Source organism: Pipra filicauda, unplaced genomic scaffold, assembly GCF_003945595.2.
Source record: "Pipra filicauda isolate LSUMZ 115617 unplaced genomic scaffold, ASM394559v2 scaffold261_size1826302_pilon, whole genome shotgun sequence".
NCBI classification, from domain to species: domain Eukaryota; kingdom Metazoa; phylum Chordata; class Aves; order Passeriformes; family Pipridae; genus Pipra; species Pipra filicauda.
In genome coordinates this window covers 1749540-1770549 of record NW_024104378.1, presented here as the reverse complement: position 1 = coordinate 1770549, position 21010 = coordinate 1749540, and the positions used below count along the sequence as shown (strand labels likewise).

At 38.7% G+C, this 21010-nt stretch overlaps 1 protein-coding gene across 5 annotated transcripts in view; it reads right to left on the bottom strand.

Moving 5' to 3' along the window:
* Positions 1-238: 238 nt before the first annotated feature.
* SNAP91 (synaptosome associated protein 91) overlaps positions 239-21010 on the bottom strand; it is a 65170-nt gene continuing 44398 nt past the window's right edge. Inside the window, exons 17-30 of one of the 5 annotated variants that reach the window (XM_027710159.2) lie at positions 18201-18308; positions 17437-17694; positions 17157-17234; positions 16981-17052; positions 16427-16510; positions 15496-15579; positions 12377-12514; positions 10947-11081; positions 9756-9786; positions 8456-8567; positions 5352-5435; positions 5177-5281; positions 2934-3034; positions 239-1668 (exon numbers count right to left, since the gene is read on the bottom strand). In XM_027710159.2, the coding sequence (XP_027565960.1) occupies positions 2942-3034; positions 5177-5281; positions 5352-5435; positions 8456-8567; positions 9756-9786; positions 10947-11081; positions 12377-12514; positions 15496-15579; positions 16427-16510; positions 16981-17052; positions 17157-17234; positions 17437-17694; positions 18201-18308 (1382 nt within the window). In that variant the 3' untranslated portion in view covers positions 239-1668; positions 2934-2941. Of the gene's footprint in view, positions 1669-2933; positions 3035-5176; positions 5282-5351; positions 5436-8455; positions 8568-9755; positions 9787-10946; positions 11097-12376; positions 12515-15495; positions 15580-16426; positions 16511-16980; positions 17053-17156; positions 17235-17436; positions 17695-18200; positions 18309-21010 lie in introns of all 5 variants that reach the window. The other 4 variants (XM_027710160.2, XM_027710158.2, XM_027710161.2 and 1 more) reach the window with 4 other exon arrangements.

The following is a 21010-nucleotide window of genomic DNA, read 5'->3' as shown; positions in this document are numbered from 1 at the left end:
GTGTAGATGTGCCACTTAGGAACATGGCTGAGTGGTGGACTTGACAGTGTTAGATTAACAGATGGACTCCATGATCTCAGACATCTTTTCCAACCAAAATGATTCTATGATTCTATAAAAGTCATTACCATATGCAGCAGCCTCAGCAATCAGTGTCAGGACCTATACACATTTTTCCCCTTTCAAAGTACATTATTGTGCTCAACATCTCAATGATTATGAAACTGGCAACAAGATATTTACTTTGATCAAGGTGTTTATTGCATCTCAGAGGGCACACATGCACTGGGGTTTTTTGTTTTCTTTTTTTTTTTCCTGTTTGGGATTTTTTTTTAACTGAAATACAAAGAAAAGCCATTTTGAAATCAGCTTTTTATAGAACTTTCCCATTACAGTGTTATCCCCACAGCAAATTCAGATACAACCACTTTTAATGGTACCATACATTGATTAAATAGTTCATTTGAAAGACTTTAGGTGAATATCTTTCCAACCCGATATGCTTTTACAGAGAACTGCCAAGCCACTTGTAACACTGATCAACAGTGACCTCATTGAAGAGTCAAGATCTTACACCAAGCCATCAGCAGAAACAGTATGAGAACAAACAAAAATTAAAGAAACACAGTATGTACAGTAAAGGGCATGGATCTCTGGATCAGAATTAAATCTAATCACCAATAGTACAAAAGCTACTCACAGCGCATTCGGGGCAATGGAGAAAACACTAGCCTAAGGCATACACAGGTAAGCACTAAATTAAGAGATGTACATAAGAACTGAACAGAGATGAGTAACATCACTTGTAATGTTTTGACTACAGATATACCAAAAAGTGCTCTCGTATTTGAAATCCCTTAATGCCAGTACAACTATGGTTGCTTTTTCCCAACTACATGGAGAGAAACTGACCCTTTACTTATTTTCAGTGCATTTAGCAAGAACTGATGAGTATGTCAATTTTAAATGCAAAAACTCAAATAATTAAAATAGATTTAAAAATAAAACAGCAATAAATATGGTACTTTTCAGACATGATTTTTCATTCTTGATAAATCATTGAAAAAGTATTTGTTATGGAAGTTTTCCTTTATATTACTTTAAATTATCTTAACATATACAGTGCCACAAAAATAAAACATTTTTTTCACCACAATTGAGATTCCTGTGACTGGGGGAAAAAAAAGTATCCTGCACAATTTCTTAAGTATTTTCTTTACTATCTGGTATTATCACACTATGCTTTATAACAGATAAAGGAGAAATTGAGTCCTAGGGAAATTTTAGGTGTCCTCAAAAAGTTATATACATTGAAACCTTCAAAAACCACAGACATAGCTCCAAATGGCTCACCAAACAACAGCTGCATAATCTGCCCCCATGGGATAGGTTCAGAAAAGCACTAGAAGGCATCAGAAACATACATCCATTGTTTAAATTGTAAAACACAAATAACCCAAGTACACAAATTCCAAGAGAGAGTAGGGATAACAGCTAAGGTAGTACACATTCCTAATGTTCACTTTCACAGCTGTGCTACACGTTTCAGGAGGAAGAGAAAGTCTGAGTAAGCGCTAGGTTTGGTACTGGTGGCTCACTTTGAAACTCTGAGCATCCATTTGTAGACTCCAAACTCACGTTTTTAGCATCCAGTCAGAAAAACTGCAGCTGTGAATACAGAAAAGTATTAGATGAAAACTGGAGTACTGAGTTAGTAAAGCACATGCTAGAAAAGAACACCAAATCTGCTCATCTCTTCACACCTTCAAGGATTTGCTATCAGTTTTTAATGAAGCAGAGTCTTCCCACAGACAGTTATGAATCTCTCTACTATATATATTAGTTATCTCTCTACTATAAATACTAGTTGGAAGCAGTGAGTCCCAGGAATGAAGGTGCATCCCCACTCCTGGCCATCTCCACCAAGTGCCATGTACACCTTCCTGTGGCTGAAATTTGGAGAAAGGTGAAGCGGGACTGGGTGATGCCTGCTAAGACCAGGCTAATTCCATCCACTGCTGCCAACTCCAGTGCAGAGGAGGTTTAGAATTAAGCTCTAGGAAGAAAGAAAAGTGACTCATGAAGAAGGCTTTAAAGTTATGTAATGGTTGTCCTCCACTCACCTGGCGAATTATTCTAGTCTTAATTATAAAATGCCTGCCTTACTTCTGCATTATTATTTTTTAATTGGCATAAGTGTTCAATTCAATTTGACATTTAAAATCCTTCTCCAAAACCCCCACAGTAATATTTTGGTATTTTTTCCCTTCCATTCTGCAGTACTGTTTTTTCGCTTCTCCTCCATTTTCTCTTTACATTTACTCCTCTGTTCTTCCCCACCGTTGTTCTATACAGCCCTGCTCAGGACCTCATGCCTTAGCATTCATAAAAGCAATGCCTTGAAAAATTGTATGGCAGGGGAACACATCAGCTGGCAGCAGTTAAAATATGCAAATAACCTTCCCTTCATGACCAGAACACGTAAGTTAGTTAGTTTTTCCTGTTTTGAAACCTTTACACCTGTTATACAAAATCTGTTTCAACACCCACAAGACTGGAATATGCCTCTTCAACACCATTTCCCCCCTCAGAATTTGTACCCTGTTATAATTCTATATATTTCAGTATTAATTTAGGAAAAAACCCAAACCTGAATCCTTAGATTTAATAGAAGCAAGGTAAGAATGGAAGTTACAAGTTGAAGATAATGTTTCCTGGCAGTCACTTTTGGCAAAAATGTAGTTAAAAGTCAAGCTTTCAGGCCAAAATTAAGAGTGTGGACAGAGATTTCAGTTTTCATTATCAGTGCATGTTTCTATATATCTCTGCAGCTACTATTTTATCAGTCATATTCAACCTACCGGCCTAAACAACATCTGTGTGCCAGACATGTACCACAGTGTGACATGCTTAAGCAGGCAGTCACAGAATACCTTATCGTTTACAAGAAATCCTTGATGTTAAGATCCGCTAATGGGTCCTTTGTTGGAGGTTTCTTGGGACTCTGAGTAGCAGGAGTTGGGCTTGGAGAAAGCTAACAGATGCCAGCCAGGAAGGCAGGAAAAAAACAAAGCAGACAAGAACACACAAGCGTTAGATAAACATAGACGGTTCTCACACAAGCACATGACAAGCATGCTAAATTCTCATTTTTCTGCAAGTTCAGCATGGTGCCACTTTACTCAAGCATTGTTTAGATTCCATCCGTACTACAGGGTTAACAATGTGTGGCAGGTTTAATGGATAAGGCTATAGACACCGTAGATCCTAATTGGCACAGCTTCAAATCACACTGCCTGTAAGACAGAATGACGTTAGGATCACCAATCCAGACAGAAGATAAGCAATTGTTAGATGTTTAACATCAAGGTGCAGAGTAAGCAGAGTACATGCTGCAGAGCACGACTGAAAATTCCAGCAACTGGCATTTAAGTACAAGTTATTCTACACTGGTAATGTAAATAAGAGTCCAAAGTGTAGTGAAAACATGACTAGATTATACAAGTTTCCTCCTTTGGCAGGCAAAAAGCATCAGTTATTCCATAGAAAATGTCAGTTTTCAAGTTCCATGCAACACTTCTTACCATGGTGATCAAATGATTCTGTTATCCTGTCTTCACTCCTCCCTATCCCTACCTTAACTCGGGGCACAAGAGGTATTTTGTATGTAGCCCTGGCATCTTGATGACTACTCTTCTAGAAAAATTGTCTATGTCCCATAATATTATTCTTGGTAAGTGCAGAGATAGTTTAAGGTGGGAGGAACAGCAAGACCAAGTACGTTCTTACTTGGAGCAGTTTCAAGATCTTACCATTTCCACATGGAAAACCCTGACAAGCCTCATTGGGAATGTAGTTCCCTACTTAAAAAGTGCGGTTTGCTACATGTTGGTTGCTTAATATTTGCAAAACAAGGGAGGTGACCTGGTTTCCAGGGTTACGAGTGAGATTTTTAGAGCTGAAGCATCAACTTCCATCTCCCACCTTACTTGAAAGACAAGATGGACTTCTGACTCACAAAGAAGCAAAATACTACAGCGAAGTCATTCCCTGCCTCTCCTCTGGATGGGTCCTTTTCTTTTCAGAGTTATTATAAACCAAACTCTACTTTGAAAAAATAGCCTGGAACAGGTATTATAGCTAATGCTGTATCGCCTACTGGTGAGGAGCTAAAAGCTTTGCATCACAGTGGGTACATGATGCTGCACTTCCAAATTTATGAGCATCCAGTTTAAAAAAATCCTTAGGAAACTATGGAAGGCAGCTGTTAATACTCACTTCAACAGGAGGGATGGCATGGCTCCACTACTCAACCTACTTCACCAATAATTACCCTGTTAGGTTTTTCCAGCATATTAAAGAAGGGCCTCATCCCCCTGGCAACCAGTAACTTGTGACACAATGTTTCCTGCTTATTTTTAATTAGTGTAGAATTAAAAATATGTTTGCTTTAGTTTTAGATGGCCAAACTTTTGTTGCCTCTATGTTGAAATATGTGAATGTCACAAAGTCAGATATAGTTTAAAAACAAGAAAAACTGAAGCCGTCATGGATCTCCCACTTAAAAAAGAGCACAGTGATCAAGATTATTCATTTGCATTCCTCTACCATAATGTAAGTTAGAAAAAAAACTTCATGGTATTTAAATCTGTGCATTGCTGTGAAAAGTGTGCACTCCAATGTTGCACACACTATGGTAATTCATATTTGAATGCAGTTGTTTTGCACTGAAAGACACCTAGCAAGCTACCAGCCTGAAACAAATAAAGTTGTATTTATTGAGAAAGAGTTGTCATGGAAGACCTGGAGATCTTAGCTTGTTCATAAATAGAAGGTTGGTTTTCTGAGGAGTCTCTTGTTGGGCTGGGAGGAAAGACGCCGAGTACAGCTCTAGTAAATTATGACAGGCTGTGAACAGGATAGGAACACCCATCAACTCCACTTTGAGCTTTACCCAAACATCTCCCAGAACTTGAATTTAGCTAGCTGCTGGAGATTTTTCGAACCTGTTTCACTGGTCTCATACAAGGCAACTGGTTCATGTGATCTGCTGCAAGTTGGGCAGCTGATTTCTGTAAGACATCTCATTAACAGATCTACAGCTAGAGTTAAAGTGAGATAATGCATACACATAAGCTACTTTCTAGAGAAATGGAGAGCAATCAGTAATGCTTACCTGTACACCAGGGCCCGTGGCAGCTCCAAAGGGGGGCCTCATCATAGGCTGCCCGTACATCACTGGCTGTTGAGGCATCATGGGCATGCCTGCACCTGCTGGGGGCTGTAAATTAACATGGAGTCAGCAGGGTTCTGGATGGAGGAAGGAGAGCAGTGTAACAGATGAGACTCACCATCCCAAATGCTGCTCCTGGCTGGGGGACAGGTGGAGTACCTCCTGCAGCAGGAACAGCACTTGCTGGAGGCACACCTCCTGCCTAAAAAATAGATTAAAAAAAGTAAAAAACCAAGAATCTAACACCAACCATCTGGAAACCACACAGTCTCCAGCATTCTCAAAGCTGTTCTGGAAAGTAGGACTGTTATGCAGCACATATGTAACCTCAAAACCACAAGGCTTCAAAGAATGAGAGAGCTGAATGAGTCCTTATGCTGATGCTCAGCTTGCTTCTTCATAAGAAAGCAAGGGTGACAGACTTCATTCTCTTCATGAATAGTCCATTTACTGAATATAACACAAAATAGGACCAAGAAAATACACACTTTCCTCTTCCTTCTACACTGTATAAGAAAGCATTCCAATTTCACAACAGCTAACACACTATAGCACTTATTGCAGCACTGTATTTTAGTAAAAGCTTAAGCAGATTGTAAAGCTAAGGCAAATAACTGCTACAATTAGTTTACAATGAAAAAATCAATTACACACCAAGATTCATTTTAAGTTAAAGAGTAAGTTAAGCCACTTAAGCCACAATCAGAACCATTACATACTTTACTAAGGACAGTTTAGTTTATCTTGCTATGCTTTTCATTCCTGTGCTTGACTTGCTATCATTTTCATTCAAATAACACAAGGGATAAAAAAGCCTATCTTTCTCTAGAATTCAGGAAGAGGGAACTGTTAGTTTAGTAGTTCAACTCGATATAGAGCATAAGAGCATCTCTGAACAAGGCCACCCCACCCTACTTACCTAGCATGACCTGCATATCATCCCTTTTGACTCCCTTGTCTGTAACTTCCCATGCACAGAGTCTCCTTATGGCCTTGAAAGCATCCCAGTATTTACTTTTCACAGATATATATACAATCCAAATTATTAATAACTCTGAAGAGAGGCAGAAAGCATTCAAGGAAGGGATTTAAAAATGGCAGTAGGATTTCATTACTGCTATTGTATGGCCTAAGTATATTGGCACAATCTCTCAAGCTGTTACAGATGCACGTGTGGTCATGCCTGTGCTTCCACATCCTTACCTCCTACCTTGAGTCAGTTATATCCCACTACACTTGGAGAGCAGCTAGCACACTTACAGTTCAAAGGACAGTGTGTCTTTGGAGATATGCTGGAATCACTCACTGAACAGTTCACTTCTGTGAATGCTGCATTTAGTGCCCTTGGTTGATCCTTGCTTCTACACTAAAATATGCCAGTTTCTCAGGAAGCTGGAGACAAGTCAAGATAACCTGTCCCAGATTCATTAATCAAACACCCTACATTTTCTGGCTGAGAATTTATGAACCTCTATTTCAGTCTGAAAGTTTTCTGGGGAGAATTTCAATTAACAGCTATACTGTGCTAGCAGCGTCCGCAGACTAAAACAAACATCTGGACACTCAGGTATGAAAAGCAAGAAATAGAAACACACAGGTTCATGACATCAGATGCACTGATCTGACTATTCACAGGAACGCACTGTAGCTCAAAATTCAGTTAGGCAGATGCCAAGAAAATGGCCACACAAAATGAATGTGCTTTTGCCTCAAAGCACTAGGGTCACTCCAGGGAAGAGGCTTTTATGAAATTCTGCTGATTTTAATCCAGAAATTGAAACATCACGAGGAAGGGAATAAGTGATCAAAACCTAAGTAGTTCAACAGTGACACAAAGAAAAGTTTAATTTTGGTCTCCACATTTATTATTCCTGATGGTCTGGCTTTCTCTGGTTTCAAAAAATACCTAAGTGTATGATTTTGAAGAAATATATATAATAAATGTTTAATGAAATGCTATCAAAACTACCCAGCTTCCCAGAAAGACTAGTTACTTATCAGATGGTAAAATCACTACAAGATCAGGCTGATCTTAAAGAAGTTTGAAAATTCAGGCAGTACAACTCATTAGATAGTTCACATCCAAGTAGAGCAAGGACTGTTTGAAGACATTATTTTCAAGCTTACAGCACAGAAACGGTTAATTACTACTACCATATCAACACATTGCCTGAGAATTGCCTGCTGGACAGAGAGTCCAAGAGGAGCTGTGTTAGGTAGTTTTAAGCCAGCAGTAATAACTGTAGTGTAGGTGAGGTGTTGTTAGTATCTTCATGTTTAGTACGTAAGTACAAAGAGAGAATAAAAAAATATGAATTTCACTTACATTGTATAGTACTGCCCAGCCTTTCTATTAAGAAAAAAAGTTGATGTTACAACTAACACATTCAGTGAAGTAAAGGAATTCTTGTTCCTTCCATAAGGTTAAGGAACATGCTTAGAGTCATGTTAACACCTAGCTGTGGCAGTAAGAAACTGAAACCCCTTCAGAGTTCTTTCCTTCCTTTCCTAAGCCAACTTTTTTCAAATGGAGGCTGATTTATGCCTTGTGAGACTTTTGATGAGATCAGGTATGACACCTCTTCATATTACTCTTGTAGCTTACTCATGATCAAGTTGCTCTTGCGCCAAAATCTAGACATTTAGCTTCACTCGATCCTCTTCTCTCAAAGTTAGTGCCTTCTGAATCTTTTTACAGGGTCATGGGTAATCTTAACTTTTCCAACAGACTGCTTTACCCTGCTAAATAAGCTACCCAATTCTAACCTAACATCAATTCCCTAATCAGTATGAATACTGTGTAGTATTTTGATCTACTTCATTCAGGAAAACTTTAAAAAAACCTGTTTATTTTCCCTCCTTCCAGTACTTCAGCTTTGGATCAATAGCATTTTCTTTTTGGGAAATCGACCTGGGCCTCATGCTGGCAAGACTTATACAGCTAATCACACACTTAGAAATGTCCATAGGTCTTGAATGTACATGTAGAGCAACAACTTGATACATGTTAGTGTATTTTTCATTTACGTGTACTCAATGATTTCTTTATGCCAGCTGTAAATCTGTTCTTAAAAAATGTGTCTGAAACATTCATATAATTTATACAGAAGCTGTATAGCTTCTTTAGCTGAAGTAGACTGGAGCAGTGCCTATGTATGCTTGCAAAATCTCATGAAGTATCGATAGTTCAATACCAGTGTTACCTATGGATCAACGACCTACCAGTGGAGCACCTGGGACACCACCAGTTGACCATGTTGCAGGTGCTACTTTTGGCTGCCAGTTGGCTCCTCCTGTTAACTTTTTCTCTCCAGCATTCCACTGAAGGTCTCCCCTAATAGAGAGGGAGACAGGCAGGCTATTATTTGCATACTCCCACAGTGAAAATGAAAACGGATTGCAGCATACATTAACATTAGACGTGCAGCTACATTAGCTTATGGTGTATGCAGTTATTAACAGAAAGATATACTTTTAGTGACACTCAGATTCAAGGGTTGTTAGCAGCAGACATCAGTACACTCTATACTGAAGTCAGTTACATGGTTATGGCCTTTGTGGTGAGAATTAAAGAGAAGTTTTACTTAGTATTGACTGAAGGTAACATTGCATATACCCTTGCAAAGTAGGAAGAGGGACTGCTACTGCCTATTCTACTGGGGCCAGGCAGTAGAGCTGCCTGCTAGATGTCTTTGAAAGGTGATTTCATTGCTGGAAATCTTGCTCAGACAGCTGAAGGAGGAAAGCATTCAGTTCTGAAAAAAGTTGACAGATACAAGAGAAACAAATCATTCATAGAATAAAAGGGCTGTTGCAAAACCAGGTTTTCTTAGAGACTGCTCTATCCAGAATAAAATACATAATTTGAACAAAGTAGATTGAAGGAAGTTATGTTTTTGGGGATAAACCTCTTGATGTGTTTATACATATCCCTCCTATCATCTCCACAGAGGCACAAAACATTTTGAAGTCTTGCATACAGAGGAAGACTCAGGATTAAGCAGCTAGACTTAGATGATATATTAAAAAAATAAATGCAATGTTATACATATTTCTTTTTGCAAAAAGAAGCTTTTCACTGCATGGAATGAACTTCTTTTCTATTTTGTAAGTATTTTAATGCCTACACAATGACTACATCCAGCATCTGTAAAAATATAACAAATTATATCTTAGCCTAGATTACTGAGAGGAGCTATACAATTTATTATCTGGGCAATTTGTTCACTATAAACTGTTTGGAAATCAGCCATTCAATATGAAGACAGTAATTTACAGGAAAAAAAATATTTCTCAGACTCAGATTAAAGACAGCAAGTTTAAAAGCTATGTCAGGAACATTTAACCTTAATTACTCACTGAATCTGTATCAAATAGAATACTTTCTCCAGAATTTTTCTGAACTGATTGGGAAGCAGGGAAACATAACCAATTCATTGTGTCTTAATAAACACTGAAATAGATGTAAGGCTATACAGTAGATTTGAAAACTTCCTTTTACTTTAAACAAAGTTGAACTTACTTTTTTGAAGTAGTACCAGAAATTCCAAGATCTGAAATTGAAACAAAAAAAGGAAATAAAAAAAGAAGTCATATGTTTAGTAAATTAAAGAATGTCCAAGTAACAGCTTACATTTCATTGCACATGGGCTTAAAAAGAGTAAAAAAGTTTTGGCTATCTTCATTTAGGCAGCATCAGAGGACTGAGAGGACTGGCCGCATCCACCCATTCTTCAGGACAAACATTTGAGAAATCCTGTACATGTCTTACACTTGGAGAAGGCATTTTTGCTTCATAAGCAAATCAAAGTAACAATATATTTAGGTCTACAAAACGCTAACTTATTTAAGAGCACCAAACTATTTACCATGAATGACAACACTAGTTTCTGTTCCTCGTTATGCAAACGGAAATAAAAAGTTGATTTTCAAATACACGTAAATCTGAACATTACCTATAAGTTTTGCACTGTTTTATTTGCTCTACCGCACACAGAAATCCCAAGTAGTTTGCTTAATTATCCTTTGGAAGAAGTTTTAAACTAAATTTTAAAGAACACTTTTGTCATATGACCAGTACAAGTCCTGTAAGTCAGAGATTGCTCAGTTTGACTTTCTCCCCAAACTTGGATATACCAAATGACTTGCAGAAGATGTTTCAAGGGATTAAGAGTTCTGCTAACTTCTAAGCATAGTAGTTTTCCCCCACATCTAATGGACGTGTATGTATCGTAAGATCAGTTATATCTTTGCTGTGGTGTTCTTGAGTGCTGGTACACTCATCACTCCCCTGCTCCTCTTTCTTTCATTAAGCATGAAGCCAACTATTTGTGTCCACCACCTTTGCTGCTTAAATTCCACGATGCTATCAGATACGTTGGACAATTTTCACTTTTCCATCTATTACCCAGGAGCACATCCACTTAGGAGTCTGATGTCTCCCTGGAATGTATCTGAGACAGTCACACATTACAAATCATACCTACCAAACAGATGCCATTATTTGACTCAGATCCTGGGCACAAAGAAGGACAAGTCACAAACCCAGACTACCAGCTATCTGGATCAGGCCTTATTCCTGTGAATAGCTTCCCCAGTTTCTCCAGCAAAACAGAAGGATACCGAAGCAAGTTAAAATATACAGGTATTTGACTCAATGGAAAAGTAACACAGCTGCATGCCACAGCACTTAAAACCAAAATTTGTCACTTACTGCCTACTAAGTTTGCAAGAGATGAATCAAGATCACTTCCAAGGCCTTTGCTTGCTGCTGAAGCAGTGACTGTTGCTGTTGCTGTAGGTGCTACAGGTTGACCAGAAGGAACCATAGTTGGCATAAGAAGATCACCTAAACCATCAAAAACTGAAAGTGAAAAGAAAGTTGGTTAGAAGAGTAGTTGTGGTAAGAAAAGCACTGCCTGCCACTTTGCTGTTGCTCCAACAAATATAGCACAGACAACCACATCACAGGTCTTACCAAAACACCATTTGACATTAAAAATAATGCCAACAAGGGCATGCATGTCATTTTACTAGACACTGAGTGTACAGTAATCCTGAAAAATCTATACCAATGAAAACTGATATGAGAAGACATGCCTAAAAGGACTTTAATTGGAGCATTCAATCTACATAGATACAGCACCACTTCCACACTACACTATTTTTCCAACAACCATTCTTGGAGAGATGTCAGATGCACACATATTATGTCAGGAGATATTCATTTAAATGCTTTTAAAATGAACATCTTGCAGCAAACACCAGTCAGAATTACTGTGGCAAAGGCAGTCTTATACCTTGACATCTCACAGCAACAGGATTGGAAGTCTAAAGTTGTTACTATTCACTTGCAAGCAGCAGGGAATTGGGAAAACCTACTAACATGAGATCAGAAGGAACCAGAACCATCCACACTGACAGTGCTACCCTCCTTAGTCCAGTCATCTAACTCATTTTTTAGATTCCTTGAAGTCAAACTGCTTGGTATATCTCATGCCTGAGTTCTATCTTCTGATCTGTATTTGAGGTACATGCTAATGTTAAGTCAACAGGAAAGGGTAGCATGTGCACTGGCAAGCAACCAAATACCCAAGCAGCAGTACTACTTCCACCTTTTTTTCTTATACAGTTGCAGGACTCACCAATTTTAAGTTTGTAGCAAGGACCCAGCATGAAAAATATAGAACGGAAGAGATGCAAACAAAATGACAGCAGTGATCAAAGTTTAGGCTTATAATCAGGCAGAGAACGCTATGCCACTTTCTGTTGTGTGTACCCTCAGGTGCCATGCAAGCTCAAGAACACCTGCAGCAGCGGCAGCAAGATGACTTGCCTATATAAGTTACTTACAGAATAGTGTTTTCCTTGCGTAATTCCTAATTCATGCTGTTAAGCACATGCAAGGATGATGTTCACACTAGTCTGATTTTACTGACATGGTAGTATAAAAAATGGGTACGGAGAGCCCTTGGGCACACACCAGCCTAAACACTGCCCTGAGGTTCTTCCAGTAGAGAGAGAGAGTTCAATGATTTTGCTTGTACTCAGATCCTAAATATGGTATCATTAACTCATCTAAACACATTAACACATTAACTAAAACACGTTAGAAAATTCACAAGAAGAAACTCTGTGGCTCACCTGATGCATCAAATGAACCGCCAGTTGTTGGAGCTGTTGTCCCAAAAGCTGCATCGAAGTTAGGCTGTAGTAAGCTGGTTTGAGCTGGAGTGACTGGGGATGGTGATGGAGAGGGTGCAATAAAAGAGCCTCCAAAGCCTTTAAAAAGTTACATAAGAGAGGTGTGGACATTAGAGTCAGTCTTATTAGGCTGTGTTTAACGAAAGCTCAATCTATAGAGGGCAGAATGATACAGATAATTCTTACTAGACCATTGTAAGTAACTCGGTACTCCACAAGCATCCTTGGTATGCCAGGTATGACCATGGAAATGTAAAGACTTACTAAGAGTCACCAATAAAAACTTTGATGTTCTATACTTAGTTTTCTGCAGAGGCAGACCAGCAGCGGAGAGAACGCAATTCTTCCACCTCTATGCACTATTGTTCTACGCCAGTAATCTCACAGGCAGAATGCAACAAACAGCTCAGAAAAAAAAGCAGCAGAGGACTAACTTGAGAAAAGCATATAGATCACCCATCAACTACTTTGGAATCTCAGTTCAGAAGGTAGGGTTTTACTAATCGAGTTTAGCCCTTCTCAGCATCTTAAAATATTTTGGTTTTCCTGGTCAAGATGTCTTCAAGCTGTCCCCCTGCCCCCATGTCAAAGCAGGATCAACAGCATGCACAACTGAACTGCTTCTAAGGTGGAGAATCTCCATGATTAAGGTTAATGTAAGGTTACAAATATACCCTATTCATGGAGCCTCATCCCTGGCAGTGTTCAGGGTCAGGCTAGATAGGGCTTTGAGCAACATGGTCTAGTGGCAGGTGTCCAGACTGTTGTATTTATCAGCATTGATCTAGTCTTGTCTGCTAAAAGGCTTAGAAGAGTAGGAAAATATTTCTACCATATTTCCTACATCAGTCAAGAAGGAACAGAAACTAATTTGACAGTACAACACTTAAGACAACTATGAATAGTAAGTATACTCATAACAATATTCATATAAACACTTAGTACAACCAAACACTCATAAACCATGAAGGACAAACCTTCAGCCACTATATGAACTCTGGACACTCTTAAATTTGAAACTGGATTACACTGCAGGCTATACATCTGCCATTATCAAGACTGAACAAATGCTTAGCAATATGCTGCGATGTTTACAGACTCTCTCTGTCTGCCAAAAAAAAAGATTCAAATCTACTTGGAGTCCTTTTGAATGTATATTCAAAGCAAAAATAAAATAAATTTAAAAAAATCATCCATTCATCCCAACTGCTTAAGGTGGGCTTGAGTATTTAGACTTAGAACATTCCTTTTATAATTTAGGTTTTGATTTAGTGCAACTCTTTAGATTCAGAGACCACACTGCTGAGGTTTAAGCCATCTGGAGCACAATTTCTACTTGCATTTAAGCTTAGTTACAGATATGGTCATAAAATATTTTGTATTGTAATGTTTGCACAAGCAGAATTAGCTTCTGTCCAACAACATCTTCGCACTCAGTCCCCCAACAACACACATAACTGCAAATGACTGGCATGTTTCAGAACTACAGTTAAAGCTTGATCTTTGGCCTTAAGCTATCCATAAACTAACTAATACAAAGACCTATTGAAGCACATATGAAGAATATAAAAACAAAAAGCAGTCTTCTACCTTAAAATCTGAAGCTGTCTGCACTAAAGCTTTAGCATGCATTTAGACACTATGTCCCACTTTGAGCATCTAACTTGCATCTCTAGTATCTGGAATGATTGAGAATGAACATATATTATTTTTATTATCTAGACTACTTCTACCTTCCTATGGCACAACTAGACGATGCCCACTCTTAGAGTGGGTACTAGAAAACGTGTCGTCTTCTGAGATGGCCTCAGTGTGCAAGCACACACCTGTATCAACTCACAGCACTCAGCAGATTACACACTGAATATCTCACACTGTGTACTACTCCTAAACCAGAGGACCTCTCACAAGCATATAAATGGCAAAACATACACAGGGCTGGACTTTTGATACAGTGTGAGTTGGCTTGAGAGATCTGCAAACATAGGGACAGCAACTGACGTCAGGGCCCATCGTAACTAGAATGGGTTAGCAGTAGCATAAAGGGCAGACTGTCACTCCAGCTCAGAATTAAAGCCACAAAGGTACAACATGAAGCTAAAAATCACCTTTGAAATTCATGAGGGATAACCTACCAACCAATTCTACTGACAAATTGTGCTGGTTTTGGCTGGGGTAGAGTTACTTTAAATCACAACACAAATTCACCTTTCAGAAACAAGGGAGAACTTAAATCTTCTACAAACCAGAAGTGCATTAGTTTCCTTCCTCCTGATGAAGATGTGGCCTACAAACTTCAGACTGGGATGGGTAGGAGTGACAACTGTTTAGCACAATCACTATAGCCACTACAATACGTGGTATAGCAAGAATTTTGGAGAATGGTACACACAGAATTCAAGGGAAGCTCCTCATCTGTAGGATGCAGACTACAATGATACAGTTATTTCAACCTTTGATATAATGTGTGACAGTGATGTCACATTCAGCACTAGCAGAGACCTCATCTTGTCCAGTATAAGGAGAAGGTCTCTATCACTTCTATGCCCTTGTGTTGAGAAAAGTGTACTCTCACCATCCCACTCTCCTTGGCTAAATGCAAGACTGCTACCAAGTCATTCATTCAAGCTACTAACACTTAAGTGTTCAACCTGCCTCACTTAAAGCAACCAAACTGAATGAACTCAATGCAATGAAGAATAATTAGCAGTAGGAACAAGAAGCATAGCCTGAAACACTGCTTAAGTACTGCTACAGACAGCCAAAGAAACTTTATACAGACACTCATATTCAGTGAACAGTACAGAAAAATAAGAGTTGTGTGGGAGGTAGGAAAACAAAGAACATGGAAAGAAGAAAATCTAGGAAGTTAACTTGTACTTCAGTACATTGCCTCCATTATAAATCTCTCTAGTTTTAATTAAAATATCTAAAGTACTGAGAAATCTTATGATTGATTATATTATGCCACTCCAAAAGTTTATCTACACCCGAGGAACATAAAAGACAACTTCTTAGTATTGCTTTAAAATAATAAGTTTTTAGAAGTTCTTTATTACCAGCAAGTAGGTCTGCAGAAGCTGAGGAACTAGAAGCAGCCTGAGTTGTGGGCTGGGGTTCGGGAGCACTACTTCCAAAAGCATCTAAAGGGAATTCCAGAAAGCATCAAGAAAAAGTAGAGTTCAATATTAAATATATCAATTCATCACTTATCATAAACAAAAGATGAAAGGATAACCACTTCAAAATGAAAGTGCTTGGCCATCTTTATTGCAGAGCAGTACCATGGACACAAAGTTCAGGTGGAAAAAAGGAGGTGCAACAAACCAGTACTTGAAAGAAATCTTTTCTATTTAAGCCTCTCCTCAGAAAACCCATACAAAGCACAGCATTCAAGACAACAGGGTTAACTCATTTGGAGATGAATGCACTGAACCAGACTTTGGAATAATTCCAGCCAGAACCTAGTGACTCACATTAAGTCTTTTTAGAGGAATATTTCACTGATGTTTCAAATTCACTGCCTCTAAGCAACATTCCTGTTTTGCAACACGCCTAGAGTTGGCTGTGCCTGTCCTGATTTCCACCTTGTCAAATCCAACAAAGATCCTGTGACTCAGATACCCAGTTTGAGACAAGTCACCCTTAAAACTTCAGCTGCTTTGAGAAACGGAACTGAAAGAAAACAACATGATCATGGAGACTTGCAAAGAAAGAAAAAAGGACACAGCAGACTTTCACTGGACATCTGAGGAAGAGCCACACATGCACTGACTGAAGACAGAATGGCAAGTGTCATGACAACAGAATGGCCACACCAACAGTTTATTTGCAGTTCGTTATTGTGCTAAGAAGGGGACATGCTAGTCTCAGCCGTAATGCCACACAAAAAAGTTGTGAGAAGGGAAAACCTGCAGCTTTAGCAAAGTGCAAAGGTAATTGAAATGAAGTGATTCAACTCTGAAGTGGTGAGGAAAGAAAAATACCCACCACCAAATAGGTCAATCACACCTGAAGAATCCACCTTTGCTGGAGAGGCAGTGGGTAGAGGAGAGGGGGCTGCAAATGCATCCACTGCAGTGAGCACAGGATAAATAATATTTAGTATCAGCAAGGCAACAATGATAGCTAAATATTTCAAAGCCATATAGGCTCCACCAGTTAGAACCACAGGGTTGGTAAATTCAGGTAACAGTCTTCAGAACTGCAAACAGAAAATGTTACATTTCTCACACAGCAACTGAAAACCACAGTACTTTAAAGAAAGCATTGTTTATTAAGAATTTCCTCATGCTTAGAGAAGGATTTACTCTTTCAACAACCACATTATTTATTCAACTTCAGTGTCAGCCAATTCATGGTTTGCATCTTCAACAAGTGCACGTCTTGTGACCAAAGCATCAAATCCACAACTTAGTATTTCTTAGTATTTCAGCTTAAAGATGTAAATCGGTAGCAAGTTGACTTTTTTTCCTTTTTTCACTTACGGAAAAAAATCCAAACCCAGGAAGTATGAAGAAAGGCCTGTGAAAACAAGCACTCACCAGATAAGAGATCACCAGTGAGAGAACTCTCAGGCACAGGAGAAGCCGCAGGTGGTGGAGATGAAAATGTATCTTCCAGAAATGAAAGAAAAACCAAGAAGTAAGTGTCACTCAAGTTAGTTTATATCATTGCACAGCATCAAAGCAGCAGACCATGGGAAGAATTCTCTCTTTACCTGTACCAAAGAGATCTATGCTAGGAGTAGCATCTGGTTTAGGTGCTGCAGGTGCATCAGGAGCAGACTCAAATAAATCTAAGGCCAAGAACACAACACATCTTTAACTCATTTTTGAAAGGCAGGACTGAAAGCAGAACTCTCAAATTTTGCACATCATATTTGAAATTAATAGGCTCTCTGGTTTGAAAGCCTAGCACACAACACGCATGCAACAATGACTGTTTGGTACTCCTGACAGATCAATCCACCAGAATCAAAGAGTTAAAAACAAAATTACCACCAAATATATCTAGAGCAGGAGGAGCGGAGGTGGTGGCGGTAGCAGAAGTGGTGGCAGTAGTGGTAGTGGCAGTAGCTGTAGTAGCAGTAGCAGCAGCAGCAACAGCAGCAGCTGGAGAAGGAGTTGTTGCAGGAACTGGAGTGGCTGCGCTAGTTGTAGGGGTAACTACAGGAACAGCAGTCTCTGTTGGCTTCATAGCAAAGAGGTCCAGCTCAGGAGCAGCCTCTGCACTACCTTCGGATGGGGCAAAGGGGTCTTGTAAAAAGGAGAGGGGAAATATATGTGTATGCATACTTAGGATCAGTGAGGGAGGAAGTCAAGAACAAAGCAACCACAGGCAATGCACATACCGCAAATACACGCACATGTAGAGGACGTCGCTCTAACATCTAGCTTACTTATCCAGACATGTTACTTATGTTTTTCTAAAATAAAGACCATCTGAAAGGCTGAGCAGTTTAGTTACTAGAGGGGAGAACTTTCACAGGCCGTTTGACAAGGCCAAAAAACGAAATATGACAAAAGACTATCCAGAGTACTGTTTACAACTCAGCACTGAGAGAACTGTTTATTAGCACTACCAAATAAGCACAAAGTTACTGGGACTCGGAAACAGGCAGTTTTGTTAAGCATGCTCTTCAGTCTAAGGTTTGTTTTGACCAACTGCAAACACTATGAAAATTTCAGAAAAACACACTGCCATGTAGTTTAAACAAAAAAAAACAGCAAAACAAGATACTATCTAATGACATAAAACCCACCATTTCCTGAACATGCATCAAGAGCTGCTGCTACAGGGGTTGGGGTAGCTGGTGCTGCTGCCCCTTCAGCTGCTGCAGGGGCTTCCCCAGGAGAAGCTGCAAAGGCATCTTGGGTGCAGTTTAGGAACAGAAATTAAAAGAAAAAAGAATAAAGAGAAGAAAAATATAGTAAAAGAACCAAGTTAAATTGCACAGGTAGATACCCTTATACAACATGAATGTATTACTCCAACAGCAAAAGTCATGCAGCGCAAAACACTTTGTCTCTCCCCCAACCCCACGCAAGCAGGTTCTAGACAGGGTCTGCAGATGGAGATTCTTGGGTTGCTCACTGGAAGTACAGTGAGTGCAAAAGAAGGCATTATTCTCATTGTATAAGGGATCTGAGCAGCATGCTCAGGTACTACCCAAAATTAACTAATTAACAAAATTAACTGAAGAGTAGATATTATATTTGCATGCTCAAAGCCTGTATTACATCTGATTAATCTGCAACTGTGAGTTTACTCACATAGCATAGTGCTTTGCAAACTTAAGCATTGTTATGAATAACAATCTAGTTACTCTGGCAGATATCTCTATCTACTATTTCTAGTTTTTGAGCCAAGTCAGTCATGCAACGTCTGGAAAATTGAACTTACTTGTTTCTTAACAGTATTCCAATTGGATCTTTCTGAAGCCATAACCTGATGCATAGGCTATATTTACTCGGCTTGCTTCAAACAGATCAAGAATGTTCATCTTAACTGCTGGCCAGGATAGCTTGTCTGTCCTTTTACGATCACTTCTAGGCCAACTGGTCAAGTCAGGGAAAACAAGAAGTCTGGGGTTTTGGAATGACTTGCTCATGAGTTTTCTTTGACTGTTTTTTTTTTTGTTTGTCACTTGGCATGCTTAAATTTCAAGCTATGAACCTTCACAGCACTATTTCTAGGCTTAAACCACAATTTGTAGCTCTTAATTCTATGAAGTAGTCCTAATGGACAGAGCCATTTGGACTATCCTCATAGGCAAGCATTTTCTTCACAAAAAGACTGCACGATTAGGATTAAATACTTCAAGATGCTTGTAAAGGCCATTTTTCTACTGCTAAAAAGTTAGCAAGTTAAAAAAAAAATCTGTTGGGGAATACTGCAATTGCACTGTCAAACTAGTACAGGAAAAAGCTTAACATGCTTTAACTTGAGTGTCAATTTTAAAATGAAAACAACCATTTTAAAAACAAATTTGTGCCAGGAAATCTAAAAAGCTCAAAAGAACATGCATGGAAATTTCAACAGAAGAGAAGAAAGCCAATTAGTCTTGTACAATAGAATTAAAATGAGTTAGTAGCAAAAAGGCCTGCTAATAAGCCATTTCAAATATAATTCTATTTTTCAAGTAACAAGGTTGTTCAACAACAAAACTGGATGGCAGTCGTCCAAGTAAAAAAGTCAGAATGCGTCAAACATCACAGTATTGTAGGTATACCAGACATTGGCATACACCACGTAGAAGAAATTCAACACAGAACTGAACTGAAGAGTTTTGCATTGTACTACTTGGGAATATGCTATGTGTAAGGGTCATGTGTGTTGGGTTTTGCTCTACAGGGCCAGCTTTCAGATGGACGGTCACCTTGGGCTCTTTCAAAAGAACGCATTTGTACCCCCACAAGCTTGTAGGCCAACAGCGCAGACGTTAGTCAACCCTACTTATAATTATTTCCCAGAATGAAAGGATGGACTTCAGATGATATATAAAGGAATTCAGAATGCATAGAGTTAATCACTAGTTCTATGTTGGGATCACTTTAGACTCAGAGTAACACCTATTCCTGTACAGATGTAGGCTATTGAAGTTCCACATGTAACAGTCATAGTTACTCAAGTGGGCACAAATTACTTCCAGACCAGAAATGGAAGGAAACAGATAGTTTGGCACCAGCTGTATTATTTACTGACACTTCTGAATAAGGTTCTTGCCAAGCATTATAATTTTGTTTAGCATCAGACTTGGGTTAAATGGCAGAGGGGATAAACACCTAAGTTCATAATGTAATCTAAAGGAAAAACAGTCATATTAAGAATTTCTAATACTAGTTACTCCGAGAAGTTCAAGAAACGTATAGGAACATCGAGAGAAACCAACCTGAACAGGTGACCCTACAACTCACAGTTCAAACTAAGGGTTTGCCATTGTTTTTTTTTAAGTTAACGCTTATCAAGTTCTTTGAAGCTTTCCAAAAACCTCTGCTGCACCTGCACAGTTGCCCTTTGCCCTCTGTTAAAATCTAGCATGGAATGCAGAAATGGATACAATTTAGTCTGCATATTTTATCATTAAAAAAAGGACTGTTTATTTTCTTTTTTTGTTCCTCCACATTGGCATAGTAACACTACATTTGCATATCCAGCACTGTAAGAGATCTTCCCCCTTTTAAAGCATTTACTATATTCCTTACATTTCTGCATCTTCTGTTTCAAAAGTCAATTTAGCTTTTGACTTCTAGAATCAAGTAACATATGGTTCTCACTTGAATGCACTGATATCATGAAAACTTAGAGATGTTGCTGAAACCTTTGCAAGTTCCCACTGCATGAAACCTTTACTAGGAGTGATAAGTATGTATTATGTACTGCATTAAATTTAAATTAATAAATATTATTCTTATTGAAACCATATGCAAACAAGGGCATTTTAAAGTTTTGAAATACTGAAGTAGTGGTTCAATACACCTTGTTTGCAGTAAAATAAGCATTCCTGAAGAGTGATCTGTTTCATTTCATAAATTCAGGTTTTATCTGATGCCACAGCATCAAATACATGAC